The 14380-nt window shown below is 42.7% G+C and overlaps 2 protein-coding genes across 2 annotated transcripts; one reads left to right on the top strand and one right to left on the bottom strand.

Annotated features, from left to right (window-relative positions):
- The first annotated feature begins 518 nt into the window (after positions 1–518).
- Positions 519–851, top strand: LOC109737837 (ethylene-responsive transcription factor 13-like). Its single transcript, XM_020296964.1, has one exon. The coding sequence runs from the start codon at positions 519–521 to the stop codon at positions 849–851; it is 333 nt and encodes a 110-aa protein (XP_020152553.1).
- A 1188-nt stretch (positions 852–2039) lies between these two features.
- On the bottom strand, positions 2040–3556 carry LOC109737839 (dirigent protein 5-like). Its single transcript, XM_020296966.4, has 3 exons — positions 3111–3556; positions 2699–2897; positions 2040–2426 (listed from the first exon to the last, which is right to left on the bottom strand). Exons 1-3 carry the CDS (start codon positions 3482–3484, stop codon positions 2421–2423), a joined length of 579 nt encoding a protein of 192 aa, XP_020152555.1. The 5' UTR covers positions 3485–3556; the 3' UTR covers positions 2040–2420.
- Between the last annotated feature and the right edge of the window lie 10824 nt (positions 3557–14380).

Here is a 14380-nt window from a genome sequence, read left to right as displayed (position 1 = left end):
GTCGGAATCATCTTTCACGGAGCTGTACGAGGAGAGGCTATGGAGTGTGGAACAGCAGCAGTCCGCTGGATAAGGCAAGGCAAAAATATATTCTGTAAATTAGGAAAAAGGAATTGTGGTTGTTTGAGTGGTGGGGGTCTGTCAGGAGACGTATTGGCCGCTGGTTGGCCCTGCAGCAGACGGCGCGTGTCTAAGAGCATCTCCAACAGCCGCGTCAAAAGGCGCGCGCGGGGTAAACTGGCATTTTAGCGCGCGCGGGACGTTTTCCCGCGCTCCAGCCGTGGCGGAAAATTAGCGCACGCGCGGTAAACTGGCTTTTTAGTGTGCGCGGGACGTTTTCGCGCGCTCCAGCGGTGGCGGGAAACTAGCGTGCGCGCGGGGGAAAAGGCGGTGGCTCGCGCGCTACATTTGGCGCACCGCGTCCGACGCGTCTATAAATTGCAGCACCCTCTGCCGCTCTCTCTCGCTCCCTCTAGCGCTTTCTCTCCTCGCCGTCGACACGACACCACTGCGCCACCATGCCGCCTCGCCGTCGTGGAGCTTCGGGCTACCGCGGCGTCCGCGTGCGATCGTCCGGCACCTACTCCGCCTCGATCCGGTTAGGCGGCGTGCGCCTCGGCCTTGGAACCTTCGACACCCCCCAGGATGGCGCCCGCGCGTACGACGCTGCGGCATGGCGCCTCCGGCGGTCCCGTTGGGACATGAACTTCACCAACGTGGCGACGCCGGAGCGGGCACAGGAGTTGGCTCCTTTCCCGCGGCTTATCACCAACGAGGATCGGCGCAAAAACCGGAGGCGGGAGCGCCGTCTCAGCCTGGCCGAGATGGACGAGAAAGCCATGGCACTGTGAAGGCAACACTTCCCGCAAGATATCATCAACGAGGAACAGTTCTTTGCCGAGAGGAGGGCGGAGAGGGAGGAGAGGAGGAAGGAGCGAGCCGCCTATCGCGAGGACAAACGAACACGGAAGGCGGTCGCTAAATACAACATCGCGCTAGGAGATGCGTCATCCTATGACTCCCGCGACAAGCGGTTCCTTGACGCCTACGCTCCAACGCCAGAGGAGGACATCACCGAGGCAGAGTCCGAGTCGGAGAATGATGAGTAGTTGTTGTTTTCCGTCTTTTTTATATCGTAGAACTATATAAACTATCTATTGTAGGAGAAGACTATGAATTATGTACACATTTTGTATCGTAGAAGCAGGCTATGTGCCGAACTATCACTGTTCTCCACAAGAAAAAAAATAAAATATAGCACGCCTCCTGGAGCGGCTCGGGCGCGCTTTATTTTGCGGCGGCCGCTGGAACCAGAGCACCGCCGCGCGCAAAACCTGGCTCACCCGGCGCTGTATTATGACTTTTAGCGCGTCGCGTGTTGCGCGGCTGTTGGAGATGCTCTAAGCAGCAGATGGCGCGATTACGTTTCTGATCCTTGGGTCAAGTTCTCGTGACGGACCCGATCGACGGCTCGGCTCGTCAGCGTAATGTGCATTTCAAAAAGACGAGCCCGGGCGCTGGCGTACATCACTGTTCATCCCCGTATACCGCCAGTCAACGTCAATTTCTTCCACCCGTATTTCCTGCCATGGACCCACTAGCGCAAATCCCTGGAGTTGGACGTATGACCAAGATAACATGTTCAGATGCCGCCCATCTCAGTAACGCCGCTCTCCCTAAACACTTTTATATTTCTTTATGGAGGAAGTACAACCGTTATAGCCCTGCCTTGTTCGAGTCAAGGTCGAGCCTAGGTCCTTGTGGTTAAGAGCCTCAATTCTATAACATGCATCAATTTGTCCCCTTGCAATACATCAATGCACAAATCTTTTGTGTATTTGTAAAAAGAGTACAAGACATGTATATGCATCTGTCGATGCTACCAAATAACATGGCTATCATTTTTATATGATTGCATTATGTCATGGCCGCCTGTGTGATATCTTTATTGGCAATTATTCTAGACGTTGTGGAAAACAATGGGGCTCTTATGGTCCTTGAGGTAAACTTCTTTTGGGATAGACACTGTTAAGTGTATGAATAACGGTGGTCTTGTGTTCATTAATTTATTTTGCTTTAAATTTTCATATATGCTTGTCTCATGATTAACACAAATAATATAATTATGTGGGTATAACACTTTCTCAAACAAACAAGCTCCATTATTCCACATCATAACCAAGACATTACATAGACACCAACAAACAGATGGGTTGACACAGATTATGGACTGGATATGCACCGTGCGAGAAACCCACATGATATTTTGAGTGAAAGATAGAAAGAGGGTATGCTAACGCATACTCTAATGACACAGTCAGACCACAACAATGATCCATCACACTACAAGCAAAGTGCAAACACATTTCCCCGTCAAATTACTGACATTGGCACTAGTCTTTCAACGGACGAGATGCACCTCAAGCCTGCAGCGAAAAGTGAAACCATGGCTAGTGTCATGTCAAGCATTTGTACATAAAGCTTCATTACTTGATATGCAACACCCTATAAACTAAATGCACAAAACATTCAACAAGCATTTGATTTAGTTAAATATGGCTAATGCATTTGCACTTGAATGTCGACAAATATCTTAATGTAATGCAGTTTCAGTAGGATAATATGTACGGTACAATCCATTTCCCTTCAACAGATAGAGCACAAGAATTTGAATATAAACTCATAATATTATACTTACGGCTTGTGTAATATCCCTTGTGAAGCGTACACGAATATTGAGTTCTTTAATACCATCTTCAAAAGTAGAGGCCGGATGATTTGTGAAACTTATTATACCCTGTGCCATAATGAATTGACCAGTTCCGCCGACAATAGACCACTGCCCACTTTCCAAACCTGCGGTTATACCCATCACTTGAAGGGTGGACCCCGCAAACCTGTTTCATGTTCAAAATAGAAAGTTCCGTCATAGGGTCAGAAGTGCATGTAGAGTTTGACAAATGCACACTTATTAATATGTGTCTATACACTAGTAAGGTGTGTGAAATCTTTGGCTACAAATATAGTACAGGTAAGGACATAAATTTAATGTTGCAGGCAAAGAACTCATGAAATATACTTAGATATTGAAAAGTAGCGAAACATATTACCTTCCTTGCTGAAACTCTATGTTATGAGTCGTGTACCATCTGTTAGGCTTGGTTAAACCAGCCTGGACATGCACACCTTGTACACGTGCAACAACCGTGTCTCTGGAATTTGTTGTCTCGGTAAGAGTCCAGTCATGAACTATCGTCGTCCCAAACCCAAAAGGAAAACTTGCTTGGAGTAAGGTTTCCTCATTGCGATTTGGGTTGTTTGGCCCGTCGACGAATTGGTGCAAGAACAAATGCAAGTTAACCTCGGTCATACAAGGGAACTGACATGTCTTAAGAGGTGCAATCTTGTCGATGGGGCTAGAAATAGCAAGGATTTGTGGTAGCACTATGAGTAGACAAACCAAGACACCGAATGGACTAGCCATGGAGATGATTATGTGCAAGAAGTGGAAAAGAGAGAACTGAATGGGCTAGTTGAGGGGGGGGGGGGAGTTGTATCTCGTTGTGTTTTGTGAGAAAATAAGAGGGTAGATGTATCCTATATATAGAATGCTTGGAGTGCTAGTGCCCACCTCTGGTGGGTTTCTCTTGGGCCTTTAATTAGTGTTGTTTTAGACTTTTTAACACCCTATGCAACTTAGACCTGTAATCCAACTAAGGATGTAACATGACTAGTTTTCCATGTCAGGATTAGGTATGGTTTTTTTATCCGCATAAGGATGTCTCACAAGCCAACTATCTAAATTCACTATAATTTCTAAATATTGGTAAGTTTATGGTTCTTATGGTTATATAAATGCTTATCTCATCAAAGAATGAACTAACAAGCAATAGTAAATTATACCATATATGTAGAACATAATAATTTGGAATATACATGGGCCACTTTAAGTATTTAGATATGTGCATCTAATAAATAGACAAATTCATATAGTGTATACTTAAACACAAGGTATTTAGATTTGTGAAAGGTCATGATTATCTACTTGACCCATGCATGTAAGCTTAAAATTGACGAAAAGACCCAAGATAGTCAAATTGAAGCCATATTGTTTTGTCTGTTAGTATATGTTAACGGATCTTCTCTTTATGTCGGCATCCATAGGCCAAATAAGTAGCTCTTATTGTATGGATGGACCTGTATGCCATCATATATTATGGGTGTGGACAGTATGTCAAGTGCATCAATCTCTATTGATGCTACATAGATGCGGTGCTTGTATCTTAGTTTCTTATCCATTGGACACATAGATCTCAATGCTCAGCCCGTGGTATAGATAACATGATGTGGATGTGCCATCAAGAGAATATCTCCAAATCATCTGATCTACAGATGTACAGTTTATAAATGACGGTTAATGAAGTCCTTCATGTGGTAATATTATGAATCTTTAGTCGACTTGCTAGTTGTGCACTGCATAATAATATTACTATGGTAAGATCACGTCACATTAATTAAATTAGAGCATGTAGCTATACCAGTTATGAAAAGGTTAACATCCATTTAATTAGCTTGCATTTATGATATTGGTTTTACTCGCAAAGTCTGGCCCAATAGAGGGTAAATTTCGATATGGATCCCCAAACATTAAACCAAGAAGTTGAAAATCCGTTCAATTTTTTTTGGCGGCTGAAAAATCCATTTAATTAACTTTCTACAACAGAGCCACATGCTCTATGGATTTAGCAATACAAGAAAACCACCGCTAGAAAAGAAAATTGCATCCATGTCCTTGGAGATACAAGTTACAGTGGTTCTTAACATGTCAGCAACGAGAATGGCGTTTTGGAGGCCGAGCTCCATGGAGCCCTTTATTTTTGAAAAATTAAAATTCAAACTTTTATGTTTAAAAAAAATTCAAAAAATATATATGCATGCATGTAAGGATGTAACCCACATGTGTGTAAAAAATTCATGATGAAATACCTTGAGTTGCGACCTGTACAAAAAAGACAAATTTATGGCCTCGGAGGATGAATAGTATCATGTGTTAAACAGCCCTAGATTTGTATTTTTTGCACATCCCTCATTTCAACGTATCTTGCCCTGAAAATTTACACACATGTGTGTTATGCCTTCATGTATTTCTGTGTTTTTTTAGAATTTTTTGAAACATAAAAATATGGATTTTGATGAAATTTGAATTTTAAATTTGGAGGCCTCATTGGAGCTCGGTCACCAAAAGGGATTTCCGGTCAGCAACTTGCATTAGTATTGGAATTTATGTAATTGTATAGCCTGATGTGTATCTTACTTGCTAATATTCTGATCTAGAATTTTCTAAATAAAGTTCAAATAGAGTACATATCTATCAAAGCTGATGAAGCACTGATTAGCTTATGGTAATATAGATGCTTATCACCTCGAACAATGGACTAACCAGAACAAAAGAACTTGGAGTAGATGCGTGTCACCATTAAGCATTGAGATATGTCCATCTAATAAACAGGATAACCAAATTCACGTAGTGTACACTTGAAACATTGTACAGCTTTTGTGCAACATCTCTCAATAAAGAATGTAAAACCTATGGATAAAACATCTTTAGGGACACCCTTTTGGCGCACTTAGAAATCTTGCAATGTAACAAAGTGGGCAACATATATCATATAAGGCAATTTATCCATGCAAATAATAGCTAGTTGGCCAATGGGCGATTACAAAAAGTGCAAGATGACTCGGCATCTACAAATACAGACAGATGATATGGATTCGTTCATGACTAGCATCTTAGGTCTATTAGTCAATATTAAGCTAACTTACATCTGTCAACTCAGATAGCTGGTGTACATACTTGGCTTGGTTCGCGTCCAACAAGAAGTATCAATTAGTGTCAAGAAAAGAAACAAGTATAAATTATATTCCCGAGGGGTGGCCGCAGGTATAGTAAATTAAATTTGATTGTTTGAATTGTCCTCTGTACTTCATATATTATTCATGGCAGTGGCCTATAAAAAATTATGACATGATATGATAGTTAATGTGTGTTCTAGCTAAGATCTGAACAGTCCGCATGTTACCACCACATGCATGTACATGAGGATTTAGCCATTAGCTGTGACGAAAGGTCATGACAATCTACTACAAGTCCATATATGTTATTACAAAAGTGGCAACAACTCTGCCATGGATTAAGGGAGAACATGTGCAATATGTCCAGGGAGACAAAGCCCGAAAGCTAGCCAAAAACATAGGGAAATGAAAAGAAAAAAGATGGGTCAGTAAACAAACACTGTCCATCGTTGACCCTCCAAAGAAAATAAAAACTATGGTTGGATTGGAGTAGTGGTGGCTAGGGCTGCAAGTAAAGCTCGAGGCTCATAAGCCACTCAAGATCGACTTGTATTTTGTTTCAACTTGAGTTTGACTTGAAAAGAAATGAGCTGAGAATGAGCACTTTATGTAGCTCGATCAAGAAACGAGCTGATCATGAGCCAACACTCGCTCGCTCGATTTAGCTCGATAGCTCGACATTATATAATAACATGTTAAATAATTTTGATAGATATTAAATAAAATTGTATAATTTTTTCATATACGTTGTGTACATCTTTTTTCCATTTTACGTACTAGCAAACATGAAAGCTTAATGAAGCGCGGATTTTTTTTGCCTCAATAAGGTACGTGGCGATCCATGTGTCAATTATCCTATTATTCTTGGCCAAAGTTTTAGAACGGACGCACCTTCATTTTTCTGTTTTTCTGGTTCATTCACGATCTCTTTCTACTAGTCTACTGGTAACATTTAATAATCTAAACATTTGCAGATGTTGTTATGATGTTTATATTGAGAGGATCCGAGTGTTAGTTTCACCCAGGACCACCGGAATTGCAGGACCGACCCGGCCCGTGCTGCAGCTGGATCTTAATCTATCATTAGAGTAACATGGCTTCAATGAGACTAACTTGGATAAATTTGTGACGATGTCACTTTTGTAAAATGTGTTCGAATGATCGCCATATTGCTTGTTGTTTTTGTGAAGTGATATTTGAATGATGTTATGTATCTTTGCGATGATATATATGTTGGGGAACGTAGTAATTTCAAAAAAATTCTACGCACACGCAAGATCATGGTGATGCATAGCAACGAGAGGGGAGAGTGTTGTCCACGTACCCTCGTAGACCGAAAGCGGAAGCGTTAACACAACGTGGTTGATGTAGTCGTCCGTCTTCACGATCCGACCGATCAGGTACCGAACGCACGGCACCTCCGAGTTCAGCACACGTTCAGCTCGATGACGTCCCTCGAACTCCGATCCAGCCGAGTGTTGAGGGAGAGTTTCGTCAGCACGACGGCGTGGTGACGATGATGATGTTCTACCGACGCAGGGCTTCGCCTAAGCTCCGCTACGATATTATCAAGGTGCAATATGGTGGAGGAGGGCACCGCACACGGCTAAAAGATCGTAGATCAATTGTGTGTCCAGAGGTGCCCCCCTGCCCCCGTATATAAAGGTGCAAGGGGGAGGCCGCTGGCCTAGGAGGTAGAGGCGCGCCAGGAGGAGTCCTACTCCTACCGGGAGTAGGACTCCCCCCGTTCGATGTTGGACTAGGAGTGGAAGCGGGAAGAGGTGGAGGAGAGGAAGGAAGGGGGGGGGGGGGGGGCGCCGCCCCCCTCTCCTTGTCCTATTCGGACTGGGGGGGAAGGGGGCGCGGCCCTGCCCTAGCCTCCTCTCCTCTCTTCCACCTAGGCCCAATAAGGCCCATTAAGTTACCGGGGGTTCCGGTAACCTCCCGGTACTCCGGAAAAATCCCGATTTCACCCGGAACACTTCCGATGTCCAAACATAGGCTTCCAATATATCAATCTTTATGTCTCGACCATTTCGAGACTCCTCGTCATGTCCGTGATCACATCCGGGATTCCGAACAACCTTCGGTACATCAAAACATATAAACTCATAATATAACTGTCATCGTAACGTTAAGCGTGCGGACCCTACGGGTTCGAGAACTATGTAGACATGACCGAGACACCTCTCCGGTCAATAACCAATAGCGGAACCTGGATGCTCATATTGGTTCCCACATATTCTACGAAGATCTTTATCGGTCAGACCGCATAACAACATACGTTGTTCCCTTTGTCATCAGTATGTTACTTGCCCGAGATTCGATCGTCGGTATCTCGATACCTAGTTCAATCTTGCTACCGGCAAGTCTCTTTACTCGTTCCGTAATACATCATCCCGCAACTAACTCATTAGTTACAATGCTTGCAAGGCTTATAGTGATGTGCATTACCGAGTGGGCCCAGAGATACCTCTCCGACAATCGGAGTGACAAATCCTAATCTCGAAATACGCCAACCCAACAAGTACCTTTGGAGATACCTGTAGAGCACCTTTATAATCACCCAGTTACGTTGTGACGTTTGGTAGCACACAAAGTGTTCCTCCGGTAAACGGGAGTTGCATAATCTCATAGTCATAGGAACATGTATAAGTCATGAAGAAAGCAATAGCAACATACTAAATGATCGAGTGCTAAGCTAACGGAATGGGTCAAGTCAATCACGTCATTCTCCCAATGAAGTGATCCCGTTAATCAAATGACAACTCATGTCTATGGCTAGGAAACATAACCATCTTTGATCAACGAGCTAGTCAAGTAGAGGCATACTAGTGACACTCTGTTTGTCTATGTATTCACACATGTATTATGTTTCCGGTTAATACAATTCTAGCTTGAATAATAAACATTTATCATGATATAAGGAAATAACTAATACTTTATTATTGCCTCTAGGGCATATTTCCTTCAGTCTCCCACTTGCACTAGAGTCAATAATCTAGATTACACAGTAATGATTCTTACACCCATGGAGTCTTGGTGCTGATCATGTTTTGCTCGTGGAAGAGGCTTAGTCAACGGATCTGCAACATTCAGATCCGTATGTATCTTGCAAATTTCTATGTCTCCCACCTGGACTAAATCCCGGATGGAATTGAAGCGTCTTTTGATGTGCTTGGTTCTCTTGTGAAATCTGAATTCCTTTGCTAAGGCAATTGCACCAGTATTGTCACAAAAGATTTTCATTGGTCCCGATGCACTAGGTATGACACCTAGATCGGATATGAACTCCTTCATCCAGACTCCTTCATTTGCTGCTTCCGAAGCAGCTATGTACTCCGCTTCACACGTAGATCCCGCCACGACACTTTGCTTAGAACTGCACCAACCGACAGCTCCACCGTTCAATGTAAATACGTATCCGGTTTGCGATTTAGAATCGTCCGGATCAGTGTCAAAGCTTGCATCAACGTAACCATTTACGATGAGCTCTTTGTCACCTCCATAAACGAGAAACATATTCTTAGTCCTTTTTAGGTATTTCAGGATGTTCTTGACTGCTGTCCAGTGATCCACTCCTGGATTACTTTGGTACCTCCCTGCTAAACTTATAGCAAGGCACACATCAGGTCTGGTACACAACATTGCATACATGATAGAGCCTATGGCTGAAGCATAGGGAACATCTTTCATCTTCTCTCTATCTTCTGCAGTGGTCGGGCATTGAGTCTTACTCAATCTCACACCTTGTAGTACAGGCAAGAACCCTTTCTTTGCTTGATCCATTTTAAACTTCTTCAAAACTGTGTCAAGGTATGTGCTTTGTGAAAGTCCAATTAAGCGTCTTGATCTATCTCTATAGATCTTGATGCCTAATATATATGCAGCTTCACCGAGGTCTTTCATTGAAAAACTCTTATTCAAGTATCCCTTTATGCTATCCAGAAATTCTATATCATTTCCAATCAGCAATATGTCATCCACATATAATATCAAAAATGCTACTGAGCTCCCACTCACTTTCTTGTAAATACAGGCTTCTCCAAAAGTCTGTATAAAACCAAATGCTTTGATCACACTATCAAAGTGTTTATTCCAACTCTGAGAGGCTTGCACCAGTCCATAAATGGATCGCTGGAGCTTGCACACTTTGTTAGCTCCCTTTGGATCGACAAAACCTTCCAGTTGCATCATATACAACTCTTCTTCCAGAAATCCATTCAGGAATGCAGTTTTGACATCCATTTGCCAAATTTCATAATCATAAAATGCGGCAATTGCTAACATGATTCGGACAGACTTAAGCATCGCTACGGGTGAGAAGGTCTCATCGTAGTCAATCCCTTGAACTTGTCGAAAACCTTTCGCAACAACTCGAGCTTTATAGACAGTAACATTACCGTCAGCGTCAGTCTTCTTCTTGAAGATCCATTTATTTTCAATGGCTTGCCGATCATCGGGCAAGTCAACCAAGTCCATACTTTGCTCTCATACATGGATCCCATCTCGGATTTCATGGCCTCAAGCCATTTTGCGGAATCTGGGCTCACCATCGCTTCTTCATAGTTCGTAGGTTCGTTATGGTCTAGTAACATAACCTCCAGAACAGGATTACTGAACCACTCTGGTGCGGATCTTAATCTGGTTGACCTCCGAGGTTCAGTAATAACTTGATCTGAAGTTTCATGATCATTATCATTAACTTCCCCACTAATTGGCGTAGGTGTCGCAGAAACTGGTTTCTGTGATGATCTACTTTCCAATAAGGGAGCAGGTACAGTTACCTCATCAAGTTCTACTTCCTCCCACTCACTTCTTTCGAGAGAAACTCCTTCTCTAGAAAGGATCCATTCTTAGCAACGAATGTCTTGCCTTCGGATCTGTGATAGAAGGTGTACCCAACAGTCTCCTTTGGGTATCCTATGAAGACACATTTCTCCGATTTAGGTTCGAGCTTATCAGGTTGAAGTTTCTTCACATAAGCATCGCAACCCCAAACTTTAAGATACGACAACTTTGGTTTCTTGCCAAACCATAGTTCATAAGGTGTCGTTTCAACGGATTTTGATGGTGCCCTATTTAGAGTGAATGCAGCCGTCTCTAAAGCATAACCCCAAAATGACAGCGGTAAATCAGTAAGAGACATCATAGATCGCACCATATCTAGTAAAGTACGATTACGACGTTCGGACACACCATTACGTTGTGGTGTTCCGGGTGGCGTGAGCTGCGAAACTATTCCGCATTGTTTCAAATAAAGACCAAACTCGTAACTCAAATATTCTCCTCCACGATCAGATCTTAGAAATTTTATTTTCTTGTTACGATGATTTTCAACTTCACCCTGAAATTCTTTGAACTTTTCAAATGTTTCAGACTTATGTTTCATTAAGTAGATATACCCATATCTGCTCAAATCATCTGTGAAGGTGAGAAAATAACGATATCCGCCACGAGCCTCAATATTCATCGGACCACATACATCTGTATGTATGATTTCCAATAAATCTGTTGCTCTCTCCATAGTTCCGGAGAACAGTGTTTTAGTCATCTTGCCCATGAGGCACGGTTCGCAAGTACCAAGTGATTCATAATCAAGTGATTCCAAAAGTCCATCAGTATGGAGTTTCTTCATGCGCTTTACACCGATATGACCTAAACGGCAGTGCCACAAATAAGTTGCACTGTCATTATCAACTCTGCATCTTTTGGCTTCAACATTATGAATATGTGTATCACTACTATCGAGATTCAACAAAAATAGACCACTCTTCAAGGGTGCATGACCATAAAAGATATTACTCATATAAATAGAACAACCATTATTCTCTGATTTAAATGAATAACCGTCTCGCATTAAACAAGATCCAGATATAATGTTCATGCTCAACGCTGGCACCAAATAACAATTATTTAGGTCTAATACTAATCCCGAAGGTAGATGTAGAGGTAGCGTGCCGACCGCGATCACATCGACTTTGGAACCATTTCCCACGCGCATCGTCACCTCGTCCTTAGCCAATCTTCGCTTAATCCGTAGCCCCTGTTTCGAGTTGCAAATATTAGCAACAGAACCAGTATCAAATACCCAGGTGCTACTGCGAGCATTAGTAAGGTACACATCAATAACATGTATATCACATATACCTTTGTTAACCTTGCCATCTTTCTTATCCGCCAAATACTTGGGGCAGTTCCGCTTCCAGTGACCAGTCTGCTTGCAGTAGAAGCACTCAGTTTCAGGCTTAGGTCCAGACTTGGGTTTCTTCTTGAAGTTCCCCTTCTTCTTCCCTTTGCCCTTTTTCTTGAATCTAGTGGTCTTACTGACCATCAACACTTGATGCTCCTTTTTTATTTCTACCTCCGCTGCCTTTAGCATTGCGAAGAGCTCGGGAATTGTCTTATTCATCCCTTGCATGTTATAGTTCATCACGAAGCTCTTGTAGCTTGGTGGCAGTGATTGAAGAATTCTGTCAATGACGCTATCATCCGGAAGATTAACTCCCAGTTGAATCAAGTAATTATTATACCCAGACATTTTGAGTATATGCTCACTGACAGAACTATTCTCTTCCATCTTGCAGCTGTAGAACTTATTGGAGACTTCATATCTCTCAATCTGGGCATTTGCTTGAAATATTAACTTCAACTCCTGGAACATCTCATATGCTCCATGACGTTCAAAACGTCGTTGAAGACCCGGTTCTAAGCCGTAAAGCATGGCACACTGAACTATCAAGTAGTCATCTGCTTTGCTCTGCCAGACGTTCATAACTTCTGGTGTTGCTCTTGCAGGAGGCCTGGCACCTAGCGGTGCTTCCAGGACGTAATTCTTCTGTGCAGCAATGAGGATAATCCTCAAGTTACGGACCCAGTCCATGTAATGGCTACCATCATCTTTCAACTTTGCTTTCTCAAGGAACGCATTAAAATTCAACGGAACAACAGCACGGGCCATTTATCTACAATTAACATAGACAAGCAAGATACTATCAGGTACTAAGTTCATGATAAATTCAAGTTCAATTAATCATATTACTTAAGAACTCCCACTTAGATAGACATCCCTCTAATCATCTAAGTGATTACGTGATCCAAATCAACTAAACCATGTCCGATCATCACGTGAGATGGAGTAGTTTCAATGGTGAACATCACTATGTTGATCATATCTATTATATGATTCACGCTCGACCTTTCGGTCTCCGTGTTCCGAGGCCATATCTGCATATGCTAGGCTCGTCAAGTTTAACCTGAGTATTCCGCGTGTGCAACTGTTTTGCACCCGTTGTATTTGAACGTAGAGCCTATCACACCCGATCATCACGTGGTGTCTCAGCACGAAGAACTTTCGCAACGGTGCATACTCAGGGAGAACACTTTTATCTTGAAATTTTAGTGAGAGATCATCTTATAATGCTACCGTCAATCAAAGCAAGATAAGATGCATAAAAGATAAACATCACATGCAATCAATATAGTGATATGATATGGCCATCATCATCTTGTGCTTGTGATCTCCATCTCCGAAGCACCGTCATGATCACCATCGTCACCGGCTCGACACCTTGATCTCCATCGTAGAATCGTTGTCGTCTCGCCAACTATTGCTTTTACGACTATCGCTACATAACGATTACATGGCGATTGCATTGCATACAATAAAGCGACAACCATATGGCTCCTGCCAGTTGCCGATAACTCGGTTACAAAACATGATCATCTCATACAATAAAATATAGCATCATGTCTTGATCATATCACATCACAACATGCCCTGCAAAAACAAGTTAGACGTCCTCTACTTTGTTGTTGCAAGTATTACATGGCTGCTACGGGCTTAGCAAGAACCGTTCTTACCTACGCATCAAAACCACAATGATAGTTTGTCAAGTTGGTGTTGTTTTAACCTTCGCAAGGACCGGGCGTAGCCACACTCGGTTCAACTAAAGTGAGAGAGACAGACACCCGCCAGTCACCTTTAAGCAACGAGTGCTCGCAACGGTGAAACCAGTCTCGCGTAAGCGTACGCGTAATGTCGGTCCGGGCCACTTCATCTCACAATACGGCTGAACCAAAGTATGACATGCTGGTAAGCAGTATGACTTATATCGCCCATAACTAATACTTTATTATTGCCTCTAGGGCATATTTCCTTCAATATATGCATAGGTACTTATTTGTATGCAAGATTTCCCAACAATAAATAATAAATAAACATGATTGAAAATTTGCCAAGTTCTGTCGCTCGACAAAACTATTCATGGAGCATTTTGCTGAGCGCACTACTCGGCAAAATGTGACACGTGGCAGAAGCTGGTAGCTCCAGGAATCTTTGCCGAGTTCCACACTTAGAAAATGCGGAAGCAGCTCCTGAATGTCTTCCACAGGTTTTCTTTGCCGAGTTCACCTTGCACAAAGCTCCGCAAAGGTATCAACGAGTCTCCGTGGCGCCATACTCAGCAAATACAAGAACCCGACAGTCATATGTGACATGTGCCGCATTACTGTTCTTAAAAGAATT

This window comes from Aegilops tauschii, chromosome 7 (assembly GCF_002575655.3).
Source record: "Aegilops tauschii subsp. strangulata cultivar AL8/78 chromosome 7, Aet v6.0, whole genome shotgun sequence".
Lineage (NCBI taxonomy): Eukaryota > Viridiplantae > Streptophyta > Magnoliopsida > Poales > Poaceae > Aegilops > Aegilops tauschii.
The sequence above is the reverse complement of the archived record's forward strand: the minus strand, read 5'-3'. Positions and strand labels throughout refer to the sequence as shown.